The sequence below is a fragment of the Taudactylus pleione genome, unplaced genomic scaffold, assembly GCF_031769625.1.
Source record: "Taudactylus pleione unplaced genomic scaffold, aTauple2 ptg000179l, whole genome shotgun sequence".
Lineage (NCBI taxonomy): Eukaryota > Metazoa > Chordata > Amphibia > Anura > Myobatrachidae > Taudactylus > Taudactylus pleione.
The window spans coordinates 14,564,469-14,588,208 of NW_028284581.1; the positions used below are offsets into that span (position 1 = coordinate 14,564,469).

Sequence of the window (23,740 nt, forward strand, 5' to 3'; positions counted from 1 at the left end):
TGCATGGGGAACAATTGAGATAATGTCTAAGGATAATTTAGTATATTTTAGGCATGACGTTCCAAATGATGGAAAAGCCACTGAAATCCCAAGTCCCAACTTTACTGCGTAATAGATCCTATACCTGAATGTATTGTAAAATGTTAATGTTTTGAAATGTTTCAACTATTAAAATGGGATTGTATAGTTTGTTGAATATAACTTGCTATCTTAGTTTAACAGCGATATTTTCCTTTCCTCTCAGGTTTGGCCGTCACTTTGAATCCCCACTCTTGTGGCAGAGTATCATTATGATTGTTACTATGCTCCTGATGCTAAAGCTCTGCACAGAAGTGCGGCTTGCAAGTGACATGAACACAAAGCGCCGCTTGTTTACAGGTTAGTGATGGCTATATAAATATACATTATCTACTAATCGCATGTAGAGCCGCTGCCTCTCATCCATCAGCTATCCTATGGTTGCAAAACATTCTGGGATTTGTAGTTCACTAACAATGACAGCAGTTGAATGCCTACATGCTTCCTGTTCATATCAGTGTTTGCGTCCATTTTAAATACATTTAATCTTCATTTTTCATTGCATCGTTTATTTGTAATCTTTTTTTTTTTTTTTTTTTTCTACTATGAGGACGGAGAACTTTTTTAATGTTTTCAAGTATCATGATTAAGGATATTTAAAAAAACACAGATGGAAGCCATATAAAGGAGTTGCCTATCCAATTTTTTATAGGGTTTTTTTTTTTTGCATTTTTGTTATTAAATATTATACTCTGTTCATCCATTATCAAAATATACAAAGTCTATGTCCAGCACACCACTTGTTCAGTACAATTAGCAGACAGGCTTGAAGTGTTAGGGTGAAGGGGTGTTTCCTATAAAAAAAGAAATGATTTTGATGGACAACTTTTAAATTACTCATCCTGGGATATTTACGATTCTTCAGTGGGACATTGTGCTCCGTGCCCAGATTTAATCTCTCACATAGAATGTTGTGAATATCTATATACTAATCCTCTAAAATCTGTTCCGGCTGCTACATGCATGTGCAGTGGGAGTTGGGGCCTGCACCTCCTCTCCAACAGCTCCCACTGCTAAGGTGATGTGACAGACCCTAGCAGGTGAGGAGGAGGACCTGCCAAGAGCTAAGTTTGCAACCGTGGGATAAAGGGGACAGGACAGAGTGGTGGCTGGGGCAGCGTGGGACTGAGCAGCGGATAAATAGCATAGAGGACGAGGAGCAGGTAGAGAGCGGGTGGGTGGCAGGGCAGGGGAGCGGAGCAGTGAATGGGGGGGGCGAGTAAAATTGCTGTCCCTTACCTACTTTGCTCTCACAAGTGCCCCCCCCCTCCTTACCCGCTCACAACTGCTACCAAAGAGGGACATAGGACTGCCACCATTAACCAGCTTGACAAGCACACGTCTTCCTTGACACCCACTGTAATATGTACCGTTTAATGTGTCATTCATCGCCTTGGAATTCCTCATATTTGGATGGATTCATCACACCCCTTCATGTCTGCATTGCTCCCTCATGTATGTGGCAAGTGACTGTTACCCCCACACATGCGCATTACAATGATTGGAGAAAAAAAAGACAGTACCCGACAGAGAAATAGACAGTAAATAGGAAGACTGTTGTTACAGAGAAAACAAATAATGATACAGAAGAGTGAAATAAAAAATAAGCAGCATGGTAAAAGGAGCAGGATGGGGGTGGTAATGAAAAAGAAAAAAGCAATGATAAAAATGACACACCGCCTGAGCAAAGAAAGCAAGCTGTACAGGCCACCCAGAGACAAGCACACAGAAAAATATAGAGGGGGATGGAATAAAAGAAGGGAAGATAGAGCGAAAATGGGTGACTGAGGAGGGAGTGTGAGACATAGAAAGGGGGTGGGAGAGATAAAGGAGGAGAGAAAGAAGAAATGAGAAAAGGAAGAGAGAGAGAATGGGCAAAAAGAGGGAGGGGATGGGGAAAGGGGATGGAACCAGAAAGATTGGGGGTGGGGGGAGAGACTGGGTGAAATGATAAGGAAGGGGAAGAGTCAAGGGTGGAAAAAATTCCCCTGCAACACCGGGTACAACTACAACACGCTTCACATCTTCACATGTATCTGTAGTTTTTAGTGGTTATTACTTTTTGCAGATAATCTCTGCACTACAAAAATGGTACGGATGGTAATCTATAAATCATTGTTGAAATATATAGGTCAGTGGTTCTCAAACTCTGTCCTCAGGTCACGTTTTGGAGGTCACCCAGCAGGTGCACAGGTGTATTCATTACTCACTGCCACATTTTAAAAGATCCACAGGTGGAGCAAATTATTTCACCTGTGATTCTGTGAGGAGACCTGGAAAACATGCACTGTTTGGGGTCCTGAGGACAAAGTTTGAGAACCTGTAATATATTATATGGTATATTATGGATATCTAGTATTTGTTATACAACTGTCGTAGTAATTGTGCTGCTTAGAACGAAATAACACTGTCAAGTGAACCTTGTATTTAATGTTAATCTGTAGGGGGTTTATTTCACACAGTTCAAATTTAATTCCTTGTCTTTTATAGCTAACACACAATGAATGGTCTGGGTTCTCGGTCAGACATTCCACATAGAGCACCTATACATAAATATACAGGTATTGTTCAGTTTGAGTCTATGGGCCATAGTTGATTTAGTCACAATTTGTTAGTGCCAGGTATGATAATAAATAGAACATTATAACTAAAGAAGACCTTGTGCAAAATAATAAATGTTCAAATGTGCATTCTAGAAAATGTAACTACAGAACATATTAAAGTCTATTTTGCTATAAATTTAAGCACATGGGTGGATTAAAGAAATATTGGAGTAAAGTTTGGGCACAATTGTGGATGGCTATATTAGACAGATTAGTAATTCAGTGCTGTAGCTTTGTAGGTGAGGTTGCCAGGTAACCACATAAACAAACTGACATAATAAAATAAATATATATATATATATATATATATATATATATCTAAAGTGCCGGATTCAATTAGCCGCAATAAATTTGCACAAGTGAAAACTTTTTCCCCAAATACGGCTTGTCATGCAATCCTATTAGCAGCGGCTTTTTGGAGGAGCAAAAGCTGCAAAAAGTTTTCACCATATCAGAGCAGGTGATAAGTTGTGCAAAATCCCTGTTTTTGACCAAAAAGCCGGGACTTGGTTCAGAACCCCTTGGACAGCCCTCCTCAGGCCAGGTGACGGGGGAACAAGGGGGACACTCGTACCGGACCCCGAGATTCTGAGGGGCCCCGATCCCTCAGGAATTTTGTGAGCCCAGATCATGTGTCCCTCTTTCCTCTGCAGACAACTACCCAGGGCACCCGGCACGCCAATTGCGGGTAGATAACTCCTGACTAGTCCCGGACCCTGGCAAATACAGGGAGGCCAAACTGGCGTGACGGCATGACGTCGCGCTACTGAATCAGACCGAGGAGCCACTAGAGAAGACAGAAAACTTCAGGCAAGCGCAGCAGGTAAGTGTTCATAGAGGCCGGGCTGGGCTAGAGAGTCACGGGTCGGGTAGTGGGGAGCTACAGATGCAGAGGGTGTCATAAACGGGCTGGGGAAGAGGGGGGCATGTGCCAGGGACTGGGGAAGAGGGGGGCATGTGCCAGGGACTGGGGAAGAGGGGGATATGTGCCAGGGACTGGGGAAGAGGGGGACATGTGCCAGGGACTGGGGAAGAGGGGTGTGTGACATACACAGGGGCTGGGGAAGAGAGGGGTGACACCGGGACTGGGGAAGAGGGGTGTGTGACATACACCGGGACTGGGGAAGAGGGGTGTGTGACATACACCGGGACTGGGGAAGAGAGGGGTGACACACGGGCTGGGGAAGAGGGGTGTGTAACAGACATAGGCGCTGGGAAGTGGGGTGTGTGTGTGAAGGGCTTGGATAAGGACTAGGAGAGGGTATAGGGGGCCCCAAAAACATGTGTACTGGGCCCCAAGATTTCTGTTGCCGGCCCTGCCCCCCTCATTGACTAATTTTTGGTGTGAAAATGTAAAAAGTGTTAGAAAATGGGTTTAACGTAGTGAGGTAGGTATTTAGGTAGGTATTTTTGGCGGCTGTATGGATGGGATTGGTGTTTTTTGGGATTGCAGGTGCAAGTGACAGTGAATTTTTAAAAAATGTTAAAAATAAACCTAATATGACACAGAAACATACTTACACCCATTTTAATGTACCCCCAATTTAAATAGCAAAATATTGCTTTCTCATTTTTTCACTGTTAGAGAAAATGCTTACAGCAGCCATTTGAGACAAAATAAAAAAACCCATTTTCACCTGCACTTTTTGCCGCTAACGCCAAGAAAATTTTTCGGGTGAATGCCCCATTGTGTCTTTTCCAATAGGATTGTGTGAATCCTGGCAGCCACAAAAGAGGTGAAAAGTGACACATTGGGGCGCACAGAGCGAAAAGTTTACACAAGCAAAAAATGAAAGTTTTTGCGGCTAATTGATTTCCCCCCTAAATGTTCTGGTATGCCCAAAAAGATTCTGATTCCATGTGGATTGTCCTCGGGACGATTAAAACCCATCTGGCAATCCATGACCATAGTTTGTGTGACTAGTTTTATGAAAACTGTTTTTATTTTTTTTCAGGCTTTATGGAATTCAGATTTTAATAAAACATTTAGATTTCATTTCCATTACATATTTGTATACAATTTGTCCACTATACAGAACTTTCTGTGCTGTCACGTTATTGCTAGGCATTCTAAAAATAACACTAATGGTAAATAGTAGCATATTGCTTCACTTTGTAAAATGCAACTTCATTGTATGACCACATTACTTGCTCCTTTCACTACCTACACGTTTAAAGAATCTATAAAAACTATTATGTATTGTGAAATGTTACTTCCTAAAGTTGGCTGAACCAAACAAACTCATTTTAAAACTGTATATGTATGAAGAACTTTTTTTTTTTCTGGTTTCATTTTCATAGTTTTCTGCTTGTTGCTACGGTTGGCTGTATTTCCCCTTCGTGCTAGGGACCTGGAAGTGACGTGAGTGAGGGCGGAAGTGCAGTTCCTGCCCATGACAGCCAGCTACAGAAGTAGCTGTCCCCTCGCTGGCTCGCTGCGCTCACCACGCTTCAGGCACAGTGGCTCGCTACGCTCGCCACATGGTTATATTCCCCCTCTATGCTCACTTGGATGGCAGGGAATGACGCTGGACACTGGCTGATGATGTCCGGGTCCTCTCGGTGAAGGGGATTTAGACATTACCTTGTTGCTACGTCTCTGGGGAAGTCCATTGGATGCTTCTCGCTTCCCCTATTTTGTATTATATGTGCTACATGCAAACATTGGCTATCTTTCAAACCACAGATGAATGTTACCCTGGTCCTAATAATGAACCCTTTATTTGAGAGACTCTATCTAAACCAGAAGTTAACATGCGACCCTCCAGCTGCTGTGAAACTACACATCCCAGCATCCCCTGCCACAGTTTTGCTATTGGGGCATGCTAAAACTGTGGCAGGGCATGCTGGCATGTGTAGTTCCACAGCAGCTGGAGGGCTGCATGTTGATAACCCCCGATCTAACCAAAAAGCAAATAGCCTCTAAAGAGGTTAACAACAATAACAGTTACCTTTGTGCCTGATGTGTGTGATATTGCCTTACTGGAATATATGAACCACCAGGAGTGCCCAGGCTATGATGGAGACCAGCCGAGTCATGCTGTGAACTGAATGCAGTGTTCCAGCCATCACTGCAGTATTCTTTCCAGGTGTCGAGAACTGCTAGGCAGACTACTTCAGCAGGCGGGACTGGAATCCCAGGGAGTGGTCTCTCCATCTGGTGGTCTTCCAGCTGCTGGTGGACCTATGGGGCCTGTCTGATATCACCATGGTGATGTCCTAGCTAAACCACAATGCAGAGAATTACTGCTCCAGGACTAGAGATCCTGCGGCGTTACTGTCACCGCCTAGGCGGACCCCTGGGACTACCCTTGTATTTATCTTTTCCCCTTGATAGCCATTCTAATGATGATACTAAAGAGGATAAAAAGAAAAAGGCATCAGCATCATCTTGGTGACCACAGATTGGCCACGGAGGTCATGGTCTTCAAACCTTTAAAGTATAGTGGAGATCCTTCCGTAGCGGCAGAGTGAAGTACGCAGGAGGAGTTGCGTTTGGGGAAAATGGCTAGAGGCTTTGAGTGAGAAGAGTTTGAATTTTAATCAAAGTGGTTCAAGGTTTTAGTGGAACAATTGGCAGTTATCTACATTAGTAAATTGTTTGTTTTATTGTGCTAAGTACACTTGTTTTATCCAAGACAACCAAACTATTATCTTTTTATAAGTTGACCTTAATGCCAAATATTTAATTTTAGTAAGCTTCTTATAGGTTTCATATATGCCCTTTTTGATTGATTTCTTATGTATGTTATTTTCTATTGTTTTATGATGGTTTCTTTCCAAAGACCTCTAACAGTAGCTGGCTAAATGGAGCCCCTTCTTAAATTGGTGTAAATGTGGTATTTTCACTAAATGAATCACTTACTGTAACTATATAAGTTCTAGAACCCTCAATTCAAAGTTAGTATTGTCATGCGTTTATCAATATTTTTATGTACATTAAGTAAAATAGCTATATATTTTTGGGGGGCAAATTTTAATTTTTAAGAATAAGTTTACTAGTAAAACTGTCCACAATAGTATTAAAATGATCAATCTATGTGATTGGTGCAAAATCCCTTAGATCAGTAGTTCTCAAACTCTGTCCTCAGGACCCCACACAGGTCGCGTTTTCCTGGTCACCCAGCAGCTGCACAGGTGTACTTATTACTCACTGACACATTTTAAAAGTTCTGCTGGAGTTAATTATTTCACTTGTGATTCTGTGAGGAGACCTGGAAAACATGCATTGTTTGGGGTCCTGAGGTCCTAGTTTGAGAACCTGTGCCTTTGATAGAGGACAAAGGGTTATATTTCCTAAGCAGTGGATTTTCAAAAAGTTTGATCTTTTGCAGATTACTTTGACCGATTTTAAAAAGGCAATAATATTTGATGCAAAAGCAAGTCTGATTTGGCATTTACTATTATTGTCCTTCTAAATATGGCAGGCAAAATCATGGTTTTAAAAATCAATTGCCTAGTAAATATACCCCAAAGTAATAAATCAAAATATAAATAAAGTTGCTATTAGTTGAATTCTCTATCACAAGGCTACTTTATAGAGGGCTTTTTGCACCTTTGTACTTTTCTAGTGCCCTTGTGGAACTGCACGTGTTGCGTTTTTTGAGTCAAACTGTCCTGACCTTCTAAAAACAAATATTAAGAAACTGATAGCACAGAAGCACTATCTGCATCACATTAATCCATATTTGCACTGTTTTTTTAACACTACCTCTTTCACCTTTTTGTATAAATTTCAAAGTGGTTTGTTTTCTATATATAGAAGATATGAAGTGTTTTGAGGTTTAAATCTCAACTATCATTGTCTCAGTTATTTATTTGGAATTTACTTTGATTCTTCACTTTAACATTATACTTGAGCTTTAGTGTTTTTTGTTAGTCCTATATGGTTGTGTACAGTTTCATTTTCCCTTTCTTGTTTTTAATCATAATTTCTTGGGTTGGGATTAATCAAAAGCGTTGGCGTGTGATTTCAGAATGTTCTGAATTCTGTATTAAAGGTAGATACTCTTTAATGTTCAATCCATGTGGTCTTCTCTATACCCTAAACCTAATTTTTCAAACTTATTTCCCAACAAGCTGCTTTTTCCATTAAAATCAATTTTTCCAACCTTTGTAAACAGAGCTTTACGCCATATTTTGTTGCTCAAAATATCTGTATATCGTCCTGAAAGAACAGTACTGATCTCTCACATCTAGAATGTAATAATAAAGAAAAAGTGCTTTTTAAATAAATGCACTGAAAAAATAATCATCCTGGTATAGTGATGAGCTATATTAATATTCAGTCACAAGGATTTTGTGTTCAAGTACATGTGTTCATAAATTAATTGTCAAATAAGAAAATCGATACAAAATATAACATACATATAAAGTACATAATATAGGTGTCGCACACAGAAAATCACAGTTTAAAAACAACATTGTGCCATAATAAGGGATACATTTTACGTGGAACGTAAATATTGCTGCCCTGGTTCTCTCTCCATAATTTTTTACAGCCAGATATGCTTCATCAATAATCTTTTCAAAATTAATAATAATAATTAAATAATAATAAAAAATAATATATAATTTTTAATGAAAATATCCCCCTATGTACTAAACAGAACCTGCAGAGACAGCGGTAGCAAAAACCTGCCAGTCTGCTAAGCTTCACCTCTACTAAAGTAGTGGTAATAAGGATTGCGGGGACTACTGATCTTTGGATCACCTGTCTCTGCACAGGAGCAATATTGAATTGCTCTGGTGATTTTTGCGTCCATCGTGTCAAAACAAAAATAGACTATTTTATTTTGTCTTTCCTAAGCAATCCCTGTCCACTATATAATGACCAGTAATCTCACTGCCTTTTCCAGACTCTGCTCTGCCTGACTCCCGGCCCACTAGGGTGGCCAATCCCTGGATCAGTGGGATCCCGAGATTTGGGCTCAAAATTACCAGGGTTTGAATCCCGGGATTAGATGTTTAAATCCCAGGATTTCGGGATTGTGCGGTGCATGCGCCATGTCTGGTTTCTGCCGGGCAGCGCAGAGCAATCAGCTGAAATGCTTCTCAGCTGTGCGCGGTGCCGACTGACGTCGGAGGTCACCCGCGCAGTGCAGCCCCACGCTTGGGATGGCCATCATTGAGGTTACCATCGATGGCTAAATAGCAAATGGCCATCGATGGTTACAACTATGCAATGGATAACCATTGATGGTTTCACCAACCGATGGTCATCCCTATTCTTCGACTGACCTGGCCCGTGGGCCGAACAGAACCGGGGGGGTGGTGGGCTTCACGGGTGTCAGGGAGTGGAGCTACGCTCTGTGTCCCGACACCTTGTAATAAAAAAAAACGAAACTTTTGGTTATGCTGTTCCATGGATGGAGGGAAACGATCTGGTTCTCCCACATAAATGGAAAAACATTTGACATCGGTAATAAACCACTTCATGATTAGGATTTATCGATGGTCGATGGCCATCATTACCCCCTCCTCCCGTCCCCCTTCAGTTCAGCCGCGCCCCCAGCCATTTTAAGTGGAGGAGGACGGAGATGCTGTTCACACACTGCAGTGAGCGGCGATGTGTCTCAGGCTGTCTTCAATCCAAATAAAAAATAGGCTTCTGGTATCTGAACTACCAGAGTAGAGTCAGAATAGTCTCTGAGGGACGGGAGGAGGAGGGAGCCCAGCTGCCGCTGCCCAGCTGAGTCCAGCCCCACACCCAGTGACCGTGTGAGACAGTGGGTGCATGCTGCCTGGCACTGGAGCACCCCTTTGTTATTGCCTGGCTGGCTGAGAGGAGACAGACTGGGTGAGCCAGTTAAGATTGAGCATTTTCCAATCCCGAATCCCAGGATTGGCCTCCCTACTGCCCACTGCCTGTATCATTCTTTTGTTCCTACAAAGAACATCTGTTTTGTCACTCGAATCTATGCATCCTGGCAAAAATACTGGCCCATTTGCACACATCTGCAATCAACACAGTTGTATTTGTGCATTTTATTTCAGTACTCCACCTATCCCCAGATAAATGTTTTTGGTAGTCACACTGGGTGTTCATGTGCACAGCATTTTGGGTATTTTTTTTCCCTTTTCAGGTGTTAGAAAAATGAATATTATAGTGTAGTGTACAGTTTTATATAACCAGCCCTAATAATAATGGATTACCAATAGTGCAATAACATGTTTTAATACACAGTATATTTTTACAAGCATTTCAAAAACGTAGTAATGTGTTTATGATATGAGGCTGTCCTTTTTGAAGGATTGCCAATCTCATAGTAATAAAAGTATACACAGTGTTAACCATTTATTGCTGTTCGTTTATCGGACTATGGGGAAATGATTCAAACCTTCTAAATAGTGGACAAATGGAGAGGTTGCCAATTTCATCCAATAAGCTTTTAGCTAGCATTTATCATGTACATTCTATAAAACAATAGGTAAAAGCTGATTGGGCATCTTCTCCATTTGACCACTTCTCCACTTTTTAGAAGGTTTGACACCTCTCCTCCATATTTCTCTTACATCCTATCTGGAAGGCACTGCTTACTTTGGGTATTGATGCTGGAAACTTGGAGAAGGCACTTAATTAATCATTCAATTAAACTATAGCTCCTACCCCTATATAGCACTCCTAATTCCAGCAGTACCTCAATTTTAGATGAAGTGCTTTCTAAGAGGCATGCCATGGCTACGGTGCAGAATTTCTCATTTTTAATCATGTTTTAGGATTTATCAGAAGTGTAGGCGGAAGCAGGGAGAACAGCACTGGTCTCTGAATGCTGTTCAGCTACAGCCCGCTCACTTAGCAGGGTCTTCCAGAGGGGTCAATGAGCAGCATGATTATCCTGCCCTGGCCCTGAATGTAAGCTTGCAGGCGCTGCAATCCGAATCGCCTGTGCCTGTGGCAGTAGGTAAATGCAGTCACAGCTTCCATGTGGGAAGGCCTGGGCTGCTTATAGAGGTCTGTTTTCACGCTCTAGTAGATGCTGCTACTGCAAGTAGGCCTGCTTGTGGGAGATAATACCATGAACGCTGTCTCAGATTACGCCATTTTCTCCCTGTCCAAGCATAGTGAGAAGTTCCATTCCATCTAATTAGGCTCTGCCTTGGTGGACTACTGCAAGAAAAAAAAAACCTTTTACTAAATGTGGAATGTTGAGTTACTGCCTTCTATGGCCACAGCCATTTGTGTATCTGAATTGATAGCTTATCATGTTATTGATTCCTAATAGTCGCTAGTCGCTATTTAGCGCTTCAAGTCGCTTAAGAAAGAATTGCTTTCCAGTCCAATCGTGTGGTTCCAAAGCATAAAAAGTTATTTATGTAAACAGGGAAAGATTTAACAATTAGAATAGAAAGCAATAAGATATATATATATATATATATATATATATATATATATATATATATATATATTAGAAGTATAAGCCGATACATACGCATGCGCTACTGGTCCCAGTATGCAGTCCTTCAATCCTGAATCCTGCGGTCACCCAAAATGTAGAATGACTGAACACTGAGCCCAGCACACAGCATATATACGGTACAGGTTACAAGGATAACAAAGGGACAAGTTGGCATGTTTTCATTGGTTCTTGCATCTGGTCATTGGTCAGTTCATACGGTGTCATCAGCGGTATGGCTTAGTTTTCCAACAGCTTTTTTGTGTAGTTTCCCGCCGAAGAACTAGTTAAAACTGGCTACAGACATTGCATACAAGTAATAGCATTCTAACCAATAACTCCCTATAATCCATAACTAGCGAACAGAATATGTGAATCCTTCGCCGATAGAAACGGATGTCTGCAAATAAACAGGGATTTAGTATGATACCAAACATGACATGTCCACTATATTCTGAACCTTAGATCTCATATAAGTACATATTACATCATAATTATTAGCTAAAAATACCTTTTAATAACTCTGGTTATTAACTATAATGTGTGGGAACCATGTTGCACATGCATCCAAATATGTGCATCTGTGTGTTGAAATAGCAATACAAATGAGCGTCCATGTGTAAGTATGTGCATACGCATATGAGCGTCTGTGTGTATATACATTTATAAGTGTGTGCGTAATGTGCATCGGTGTATGTGTGTTTGTGAATATGCAGTTTAGTGCATCTGATTGCGCGATGCAAAGTAGCGTCCTCGTAACAATTCATCCTACCACAGACCACTATATCGTCAGATAATAATTGTACAATGATCATAACCAATTATTTGATTTTGACAATGTAAATCACCATTGTTGATTTTTCCATCCTTTTAGCAGAAAGTTGTGTCGAAGTTCCATTCAAATTAGGAAACTGTCCTGGCAGCTTTGAACAGGACAGTTCTTGGTTCTTCAGTCTTCTGGGTGTGCATTGATCCTGCCGTATTTACATTGAAAGAACTGTGACCATTCTTAGAACACTTTTCGGCAGTTATATGAGAAGCTTGTGCTGCATAACGTCTGAGCTCATTGTACTAGTGCGGTGAGCGATTCCAAGGCAGTGAGGCAAGGAGCCTCCGCATAAAGCTATGCAAAGCTGCAACAATCCAATTAAAAAAAATATAGGTACTATGTTTTTTTTTTCAAGAGAATGAGAAATATATAATTGGGACCTTGTAACCAAATGCGTTGTTCTTGTCTATCCACAAAGACTGCTACACCATTAGAGGGCACTCTTTGAACAAGCTATCATGGTATGGCCTTAGATGTATAAAATTCTGGTAAGAGGGAAGTCTGAGAGCATTGGCTGGGTCAGAAAGTACAGAAGTGAATTTTCTATAGGAACATGGAGAGATCTTTAGTTGAGCATTCTATATCAGTATATTCACAATCCAAAACTCATGAAACAACATCAAGAGTAAGTAGTTGTCCCATTTTATGGTAAGTAGATTAAAATTATGTTTTCCTACTTACTTGAACGATAGACAGCACAATATAATAAAAGCTTAAGCTTAGGATCCTTACAGTGTATCTTTAATGCAGTTTGAAACATTACATTAAAGGTGAATATTTCTAATTGTACTGTAACATGCACAAAATGCTGCCATAAAAAATACTCTTCACTCTGTCTTGTACTTCCTTCTATTATTCATTAAACAACGGTTTTATAGGATGAGTAATATCATGTTTGTCAGTCTGTCTAGGGCTCAAGAATGTTTCCTCTAAAATGTTCCGAAGTTTGATGCTGCATAAGCTCAGGAACACAGTGCACAGACTGCAATGAAATTATTACCTGTCCATACAAGTCTTGAAGCATGCAGTCCTATAAATGTATACAGCTCTAATACACCTTAAATAACCTCTCATGTTCAGATTTCTATTTTTCTGTAAACCATAATGTGCATTAACGTAATTCTAAGAAGATCGTTTTGTGCTAATAGTGACTTATAACGAATAATATACAGTATATTGGATATGGTAGAAAAGAAAAAAGATCAAGACACCAATTCTATTTACACGTGATTTATATTGAATAAAAATGACAATAAATTGGTACCAATAAGACAGCACTTCACATAACTCAATTATATCCTAATTGTAGCAATCTGATTTGATAGAAATATATAGATACCGTGTTTCCCCGATAATAAGACCTACCCTGAAAATAAGCCCTACCCTTACTTTTGTAGCCCGGTCTAAAATAAGCCCTACCCCGAAAATAAGACCTACTTTTTTTTCTTTTTGATCTGTGAACGCTGCAGAGACCAGCGTTCCCAGTCATGCAGTGCGCGGGTGTCGTCATGACATCACCCGCGCGCTGAGGATCCTGTGCGGCCGCGCCTGCTGGATCATATTAGATCCAGTCAGCGCGCAAGTGAGAGGGACATCCCGGAGGGCGGTGACTCAGGTAAGTACCGTACTTGCACTGCAATAAGGGGGCCTGCATAAAGGACACTGCTACAGGGGGGGCCTGCATAAGGGGCACTGCTACACAAGGGAGGCCGCATAAGGGGCACTGCTACAGGGGGGCCTGCATAAGGGGCACTGCTGTCAATGCTAGTTAAAATAAGACCTACCCCGAAAATAAGCCCTATGGTGTTTTTTGGAACCAAAAAAAAAATAAGACAGTGTCTTATTATCGGGGAAACATGGTAGCTATATTGAGTTACCTAAAAAGTCCACATTTTCAGTGGAAAAATAGTAAAGAAATAGTCTGTCCAATTTGGGATCTCACAGGACCAAACACAGAGGAAGTATAGGTGTCTGCTCCTTCACTCACCGGTCTCCAGTTCTGCAGCAGTGCGAGCCGCCCTGGGCTGCAGTAACACTGTGTGTGAATGACCGCTGCATGTCTGGTTACACCAGCAGCTCCACGGGCAATAATTAAGTCCGCTTGTGACGGCCTCACATAGTGTTGTTTAGGTGGGTAGTCCCCGTGTTTTACAGACCTCTGGTTAAGTCCGTTTGATGGATATCACAGAAGGAGATGTATAATAGCAGCGGTCGCTCCTCTGGTAAAAATCAGATAATAAGTGTAAACTGACGCATTTTGATTCCTTGTTGGAGGCTTATATCAAATTTACGTAATTATCCTAAATGAGCCCTGACGGACAGCTTGGTACATCTACATCTTTGTGCAACTGCGTTAGTTGCGGTGATAAGTGTGTTTCTGGGTGGAGTATCATATAATGATCAGAATAGGCATTCCACTGTTGGTGCATAAATCAGAGTTACTTTGGTATTTTGTGATTGGAGTTGTGCTTGGTCATTAAAAGTTTTTGAGTTATTACACAATGAAATAGGCAATATTAGGTGTTTTTAAACATTGTATCAATGCTCTGTTCTTCTTTCTTTTCTTTTCATTTTTTGATGTTTTTAGCCTCAGATAGTAAGGATGAAGAACTCAAAACTCATCCCAAGAGATGCTTTCTGGGTATGTACTGTCAACACCCATCTTGCTTTACTCCCCTCTGTCATGATGTTAATTGTATGTTTACTTGTTTTGGTGATTTTGATCACATTCCCACATAACTTATCATTGAATAGAAGTGTGTGTGTGTGCTTGTTTTGTTCATTTCTGCCATATACTGTAATTATGGAAACTTCCTGCATGGATCCTCATGCGTTGTGTGATGGGGTTCATAAATTTCAAAATTGAAACCATTCCTTTAGGGATCTATTTTTGAAGATGTTATTAATTTTAAATTGACGTGTATGCGCCGTGTATGTATGTTATGCATCCTGTATCTAATTGATCAGGGACAGCATCTGATTCCTGAAGTTTTAAATATACTTTCTGCTTTGAATTGTTGTTAAAACATCTGATGTCACACGCTAAGGAAGCAATTCATTCCTTTGCATTGACATCTTCTCAGTGCAGGATATTTATTTTTGTATCACATGGCTTCGACAAGCATTATGCATGGGTACTGGCAAGGGTAAATCTCTTGTGGATAATGGGAACCAGTGGTTTACTAGCTAATGCATGGGATGTTTATTAATACTAGTAGAAACCCATTTCAATCGACTTAGTTTTTTTTTTTTTTTAAATAAACTCGTATCAAACAACTAATGTAAACTTTATTTGATTGACAAAATAATGTTACAAATTCATTCAAAGACTTCAGTAAAGACTATTTTAAGCCCATCCATTTGAGGCAGGTAATCCTGCATCATCGTGAGTGATCTTTACTGCAACAGAACCTTTTGATCTTGCTCATGATAGGGCAACGTAGAGCGTACCATGTGAGAAGACCTGGTTCTGGCAGGTATATTCCGACTTTGGCAAGTGTCTGTCCTTGCATTGTCATCGCAAAGGACAATCTGACGGAAATTGAATCTATTTGATCGTAAAAGGGGAAGTTCTATCGCTTGGAGTCATCGGAATGCAACGACCCCTTATCTTCTCTGCAAAAAATCTCTACAGAAATTATATTTTGGAAGGGCGATTTTACGATCATATGTGTGGCATTGACTAAACCTTTCCTTGTGTCCAGGTTCCTGATGAGCATCACTACTGCACCCTTTTTTCAGTCGTAGAATATTTGAAGTTCTGTTCACACTTTTAGTTATGTAACAGAAAAGTCAGTACTGAAAGATCACCATTTTTTATAATTATATTGAACGTTCTGCACAGTTGCCTGAGGGCAAGATAGTTTGGTGTAAAATACCCCTTACTCAATACTGATACCATACCTAACCCACAGAAATGCCTCTCACACACTATCATTCCCTGACCACATACCTCACGCACTCTAAATCCTTTTACTTACCATCACTTCATGGCCCCATAACTTGCCTGCTGAAATGCCACTCAATACCACCCCTGCTTGGTACCATACCTTACACACTAAAATACCACTACTTCCTGGCACCCTACCTCACCCACAGAAATACCCCTTCCAAAATCAGTGCTGGAGAGACGGAAGTACATCTACGGTTATTATATTGATGTCCTGTATTGTGCTCCCCTTGTATTTTTTTTTTTACTGTGCTTCCCCTTGACTATGTGCTCTCTATATAGTGCCCCACCATCTGTATTTTTTATCACGCACATTATTATTTTCTTGCATGCTCCTTATTGGGCTCTACTCCGTTGTTTGAAAGTTCTTTCATGAGCTCCCCACTCGATTCCCCATTTAATTGTTTTTTAATATGGTATGCAACAGAAATGTGTATGCCTGTCGGTGAGGCAGGGATGTGCCGCTGTCGGTGAGGCAGGGATGTGCCGCTTTCTTGTAAGTAGTATATGTATGAGTGATGCTGTTATTTACAGTTGGATTTGTTTACAGATGGTCATGTGACAATTGGAAGTAGTTCTGGTGAGTGGTTACGCTGGGAAGTGGGCGACCATTGGGAAATAATGTACAGTCATGTGATCTAGTGTGTCCAATCATGTTAGTGGGAAAGCTGTCGTCATAACACTACTTTACATGGGAACTTTGCCGCTACACCACGCCCGAACCGTTGCCTCAATCTAATTTTTCTCTTCGATTGGCACATCTACATGGTAAGACCTTTATTGTGATACTGCAACCATATTTTTACGTTCAGCCATTCTCTCAAAATAGGTATTGCAGTAAAATTCTTTATAGAGTTAATATACATATTTGTTTTCTTGATGCATGTGTTAATGCAGTAGTTCCCAAATCCTAGGGTGCCACGGGGCAAATGCAGGGGAGCCACAGGTTGTTGGTTCAGGGCCACATTAAATTAGTAATGGTCAATTTGTTAGCAGGGGAGTATTAAGAGAGGAGGGGTCCTAAGTGCAGGCTCCATCCTCTTTACCTGGCAACCGTCAGCGCACTGAGCACAGCAGTAGCCTCCGGGCAATAGTAGACTCTACTGCTGTGCCAGAGTCTCTGCGCATACGCAGCTCACCAGGGAAATGGCACAGCAGCCATTTTCCCGCTGATTTCCCTACTGCAGCACATGAGCAAAGTGCCGGTAAAATCGCAGCTGCGCGCATTTTGCCGGTGATTTATACAGTGCTGCTGCAGCTTACTCGCGACTCCAGAGAGGTACGTATTGAATAAATAGGTGCAGGTGGCCCCAGGGGTCTGTGTGCACCTTCACCCATTATAGATATGCCCCTGTATGTTAGGCAAAACCAGAGCTGGTGACAGCCTGTCCTAAAATATGTGGACAAACAGAATCGCAATCACCACTTAACTGAACCTAAGGATGACCGATGAGCACATTTTTAATATTTTTCCTGAATTTCTCAATAAGAAACTTTTTTTGCCTAGGTTTGCTGTGAAAAAAATGCTGATACTCTACGGCGCGTGATTCAAAAAAGTTTTCTTCAGGTTCCATAGGGTCCACAGGAATGTGGTTGGAGGGATCCAGGCACCAAACAGTCAAAGCTTTAGCTCCCAGAATGCACTGGTCCCCCTCCATATTTACCCCACCCACAGGCATTACATTTTTTTGTTTGGTGCTCAGCAGGAGTTCAGACGCACCTTTTGAACAGGGGACTGCTCTGACAGTATTTCAGCCTCTAGGTTGCTCCTTCTACCCGCCTCGTATATATAAGATGCTCACAGTCCACCATCGGTGCTCTGCTGCAGCTGTTTGTTCTCAGAAGGTTTGTGTTTGTCTCCCTGTATACCTCTCCCCTGGGTCAGGTATATAGTGCTCTACATCCTACCAAGCCTTGGGTGTTGGTCAGTTGATTCAGAGCTCATTGCGATTTAATTGCATATGCATTGTATGTGACTTGTGCTAGCTGCTGTTTGATACTGCCTTTTACTTCTGACTGTCAGTTATAACTATCACTGTTTTTCTCCTTATCCCTCTGTACAGGGAGTGTGGGGCTTTCTGTGTACTTAACAAATACTGGTACTTGTGAAGACTGTCACACTGCATTTGTACCTGTTATACATTGATATGTCAAAGGTTAAGGATAATCAGGAGGTTGAAGCTCCTGTGCTGGTTTCATGTAAATCCTGTTTAGCAGGCCTGTTGGCTAACTATTTCATACAGGCCTGTTATAGGAGACAGCTACCTAACCAATCCAGTACACCAGCTCCTCTACAAGAGCCATCCTGGGCGTCCTCTTGGTCTCAAGTTATTTTGCATTTAGTGGACCGTGCAGCAGCTCCGGTACTGCCTCCCACTATGGGGTTCCCCCAGCAGTTACGTCCTGCTATGTATATGCCCCCCATGCATCCTTTCTGGATGGATGCCTATGGTCACTCAAATCAGAGTATGATTCAACCATCTACCGCTGCTCAGCAAATGGTGCAAACAAATAGACCAGTTACTGTTGAGTATAGGCATAAGAGAGTATCCCATAAGGCGCAGCCTGGGGATTCTAACACATCATCAGATGGTGATACACATGGTTCCTCTTCCGAGTCTCCCTCAGTTGGGGAAGACCACCAAACCTCTGTGGATGTCCCTTCTCTGGTGAGAGCAGTTAGATACATCCTTAGTATAGAGGAAGAGGAGGTTCCGCCTAAATCTAAGACTCCGGTCTTTAGGCGTCAGAAAGTGGTAAAGGATTACTTTTCTTAGTCTGAGCAGTTTACGGGCCTCATGGCTGAAGCATGGAGCACTCCTGATAGACGTTTTCATGCTACTAGGAAGTTAACATCTCTGTACCCGTTTTCACCGGGTGAATGTACTAAGTGGAAAGTCCCTCCATCTGTAGATGCTCATGTGATACGATTCATCAGGAGCTCTACATTACCTATTTCACCTGCATCCTCACTCAAGGATGTTACAGATAGGAAACTTTTTTCTCGTTGTCTTGGAGCTATTACCCGGCTGGCTATGGCCATAGACTGGGTAGCCAAGGCGATGGAGGAATGGGCAGAAGCTCTGGAAGACAGTATGCCACAGGCTACCAGAGAACAACTGTCCTATCTCTCCCAAATTCAAGAAGTGGCTGCTTATGTGGGAGAAGCGGTTATTGACGCAGGACTCCTGGCTTCTAGAGTATTTGCAACTTCGGTAGTGGCTCACAGAACCATTTGGTTAAGGTCCTGGAGGCAGATACGGGATCTAAAAGAGCCCTTCAATCTCTGCATTTTCGTGGAAGGATGTTGTTTGGTCCAGAATTGGATAACATAGTGGCTACCTTGGCAGCAGCAAAATCTGCCGGATTGCCATCTGCGACTATCTCTAAATATAGGCAGTCTTCGTTTCGTACCTTTCGCCTGCAAGGAAGGACAAAGGGTATGTCTTTTTCCAGAAAAAATAATTCCCGCAGGAAGGCCAGACCGCAAACCAAGATATCATGGTCAGCCAGACGTCCAGCTTCCAAGCCGGACGATAAGCTATTGGCATGATGGGGCGGGCCTCTGCCTGGGGGCTCTCTGGGTGGGAGGCCAACTTCTCCAGTTTTCCTACACCTGGCATCAGACAACAACGGATGTTTGGGTTCGAGAAGTGGTCTCTCAAGGATATGCCCTCACATGTCAGAGGCACCACCCTCAGAAGTTTTTTTTTTTTTTTTGTACAACTCCTCCATCAGACCCGGTCAAGGCCCTGCCCTTCAGGAGGCTATTTTTGCCCTCCTGGTTTCAGGGGTAATAATTCCCATTCCTCTGGGCCAACAGGGAAGGGGTTATTTAAATTTAATTTTTGATTCAGAAGCCAAATGGGTCTCATGGCCCTATTCTGAATCTGAAATCTCTCAACTGGTTTATCCATGTGCCAAAGTTCCATATGGAAACCATACGGTCAATTTTGCTGGCAATGGAGCCTGGGGTTTTCATGGTTTCCCTGGACATACAGAATGCGTATCTGCATGTGCCCATCTCCTCAAAGGTTTCTGAGGTTTGCTGTTAATCAGCAACATTACCAGTTTCAGGCTCTGCTCTTTGGTCTGTCCACAGCTCCTCAGGTGTTTACCAAGATAATGGCAGTCATGACTGCTCATCTCAGACGACAAGGAGGCAGGATACTGCCATACTTGGACGACGACCTGATATTGGCGCAGTCTCCGGAGATGTTACTACGTCATCTCCAGCTGACCATTGTCTGTCTACAGAACCACGGCTGGATAGTCAATTGGTAAAGTCTTCTCTATCTCCAACTCAACAGTTGGTACATCTGGGGGCGCTACTGGATTCTCTAGCCCAAAGGATCTTTCTACCAGATCTCCGCAATCGAAGAGTATCAGTTCACTCAGCAATGCAGGTCATGGGGTCCATGGTATCCACCTTCGACATGGTGGCATATGCCCAGTGCCATTCCAGGCCCCTGCACCGATGTATTCTGTCTCAGTGGGATGGTCAGTATAATCTGATAAGGTCTCAAATGATCCTTATTTCTCCAGAGGTTCGGCTCTCCCTCTCATGGTGGCTACAGGCAGCCCATCTAAACAAGGATCGTCCATTATCTATCCCAAATTGGGTTCTCCTCACCATGGATGCAAGTCTCCGAGGATGGGGCGCGGTGACAGGTCATTACACCTTTCAGGGAAGATGAACAGCTCGGGAAGGACACCTGCCCATAAACATTTTGGTGCTTCGTGCAGTGCACAAGGTGCTCATTCTGGACCAGGACCTTTTTCAGGGCAAGCCGGTCCAGATTCAGTCCGACAACGCGACCACAGTGGCCTACATCAACCATCAGGGAGTACGGCAGCCATCAGGGAAGTGGCGAACAGTCTGGTTTGGGCAGGAAGCCATCTTCCAGCAGTCTTCGCATTATTCATCCTAGGAGTCCTTAACTGGGAAGTTCGTCAGGACATGCACGCCGGGGAATGGGATCTCCAACCGGACGTCTTTCAGCTCCTGGTGGGGACTACCGGACGTATACCTCAAGGCATCACGTCACAACCACAAGGTCCCCAGGTACGGGTCCAGGACAAGAGACCCCTCAGCCGCCTTTGTGGATGCTGTGGTGGTGAGGTGGGATTTCAGGTTGCCATACCTGTTTCCTCCAATCTTCCTCCTACCAAGGGTCCTCAAAAAATTAAAGCGAGAAGGGGGCAGGATGATACTAATAGCACCAACTTGGCCCAGGCGACATTGGTTCACAGATCTGACATGTCTATCCATAGACAATCCACTTCCAGTTCCTCTACAGCCAGATTTTCTAGGGCATGGTCCCTGCCTAAGTCTGGACCTACCTCGTCTGGCTTTGACGGCGTTGCTCTTCAGTTTTCCATGTTAAAAGCCAAAGGGTTTTCTACTTCTGCGATTCAGGCATGTTCAGGACAAGAAATCCTTCCTCTGCATCTATTACAGGATTTGGCAATCCTTTTTTTCAATGGTGTTCCCACAGAAAGTATGACCTTGAGCTTTTCTCCATGTTGGACTAGACTTAGGTCTTCGCTTGGCTACCTTTAGAGTTCTGGTTTCTGCATTGTCCATTTGGTTCCAGCGCAGAATTGCTCCTCTGCCGGATGTTAGAACATTTTTGCAGGGTGTTCTCTATCTTCAACCTACGTTTGTCCCTCTGTTGGCACCGTGGGATTTATCCTTGGTTCCCGGGCCGCTGCAGGCTTATCCCTTTGAGCCCTTGGACACAGTGGACCTCAAATGGTTGATGGCAAAGACACTTTTTCTCCTTGCTATCTCCTCAGCTCGCAGAGTTTCTGATTTGGCAGCGCTTTCATGTCGCTCCCCATATTTGATTTTTCATCAGAATAGAGCTGACCCTCCGTACACGGGCGGGTTACCTTCCGAAGGTTGTATCCCGTTTTCATATGAATGAGGAAATTGTAGTCCCGGCCTTTCAGTCTTCAGACCTTTCTACAGGTGAAGCTTCCCTGTATGTGGTTCAGGCCCTTCATATCTACGTGGATCGTACGGAATGGGTATGAAATACAGCCGGCGGTTCGATTCCCGTCAGCGGCAGCCCAACAGGAGCAGAGTGTGACGCAACAGAAGCCCGACAGCGCTGGAAATCTCGATCGTGGATAGGTAAGTATCCACTAACCTAACCAAACCCCCCTAACCCTCCTTAGGGGTGCCTAACCCTAACTTCCCCCCCAAGTGCCTAACCCTAACCACCCCCTTCCCCGCTACCTAAACCTAAGTCCCCCGGGGGGGTGCCTAACCATAAGTCCCCCCCGGGGGTGCCTAACCCTCCCTCCCCCTAGCCTAACCCTAACCCTCCCGGGGGGGTGCCTAACCCTAAGTCCCCCCCGGGAGCCCTAAAGCTAACCCCCCCGCGGCTGTCCGCTCGCGGCGCCCGGCATCACTACGGTCGTGATGCCGGGCGCCGGTCTCCCGGCATCGGGGAAATGCGGGCGTCTACATCTAGACGCCCGGCATTTCACCCTTGCCGGGATAAGACAGTCGGGAAGCCGGCTGCCGGTATATAGGCAGTCGGCTTCCCAATTGCTTCCCGATCGTACCAACTTCATCAGGGAATCAGATGCGCTTTTTGTGTTACATGGTGCTAACAAGCAGACTCTGGCTCGCTGGCTGCGTATGACTATTTCTCAGGTTTATACACAGGCTGATCTCCCTGTCCCTAACACGGTGGTAGCACATTCGACTCGGTCTGTGGGATCATCGTTGGCGTTAAGACATGGCGCCTCTGTGCAACAGTTGTGCAAGGTGGCCACCTGGTCTTCTGTCCACACTTTCATAAAATTTATACTTTTGCCTCCCAGATGCTTCCTTTTGGCACAGATTCTCCTTATGTTATGGTAGAGTAAACTTTTGTTAACTTTTTTTTTTTTCTTCGAGATCCATAGGGTCCACAGGGCACCCACCCTGACGCACTTGGCCTCAGTTGGGATCTGTTCCTTCTTGTCACTGATTCCCTCATCTTTGTGAGAGTGTTTCTAGTGTAGTTTGTACTTCCTTCTCTAGTTTCCTTCTCCTGCCATTTAGGCTTGTTTCCAAATTGAATGCCTGCGGCTGGGGGGCAGGGTATATATGGAGGAGGACTAGTGCGTTCTGGGAGCTAAAGCTTTGACTGTTTGGTGCCTGGATCTCTCCAACCACATACACCAAGGTAGTTCCTGTGGACCCTATGGACCTCGAAGAGAAAGAGTTAACAAAGGTAAGTCTACCATAACTCTTATTTTTGGAACCACTGTGTGTTAATGTATCTTAGAGAAGAAGTTACTAAATTAATTAGAGCACCACAAATTAAATCACGCGCGCACACACTCGTAACTCCTAGTTGTATATATTATTAGCAACAACATACTGATGTGGTAAATGATTACAGCTAGGATTCCACAGTGACTTCTGATTTCTTAATTTACAGTAAGTGTACACTATTCCAGACATTTATCTCTAATATCCATATTTATTACAGCAGTCGGTGTATATGTGTTCTACTTCTAATCGCCCGTAAGTGTTAATATACACTATGTCATAAAGTGTCTGAATAGTGTTTTAGATCAGGCAGTGGATACATTTTGTGATACTTGCATTTAAGTTGGACTTGCTAATTATAAAATAAAGAGCGTTCTATTCCAGGGGATGGCTTTTAATTTCATATGTTTGTTGTCACAGTTTATTATTAATAATATAACTTGGTTAACAGGTTTCATTGCTTCACAGAACATTGCAGCACTGAATGCTATGTTAATCACTCGGCATGCTGCAGTTAGCAGATGGTAGGTGTGAGAAGGCTATATATTAGGCTAGTATATAGACTTCTCACACCTACCAATATTATTAGCATAAGCTCTCCTATCAGGATGT

General features: G+C 42.9%; 1 protein-coding gene across 2 annotated transcripts in view; it reads left to right on the top strand.

Annotated features, from left to right (window-relative positions):
- Nucleotides 1–23,740, top strand: part of SLC66A2 (solute carrier family 66 member 2) — a 112,128-nt gene that overhangs the window by 13,238 nt on the left and 75,150 nt on the right. The window contains exons 3-4 of one of the 2 annotated variants that reach the window (XM_088475895.1): nt 245–378; nt 14,494–14,547. In XM_088475895.1, coding sequence (XP_088332021.1) covers nt 245–378; nt 14,494–14,547 — 188 coding nt within the window. The remainder of the gene's footprint in view (nt 1–244; nt 379–14,493; nt 14,548–23,740) is intronic. The other variant, XM_088475896.1, reaches the window with a different exon arrangement.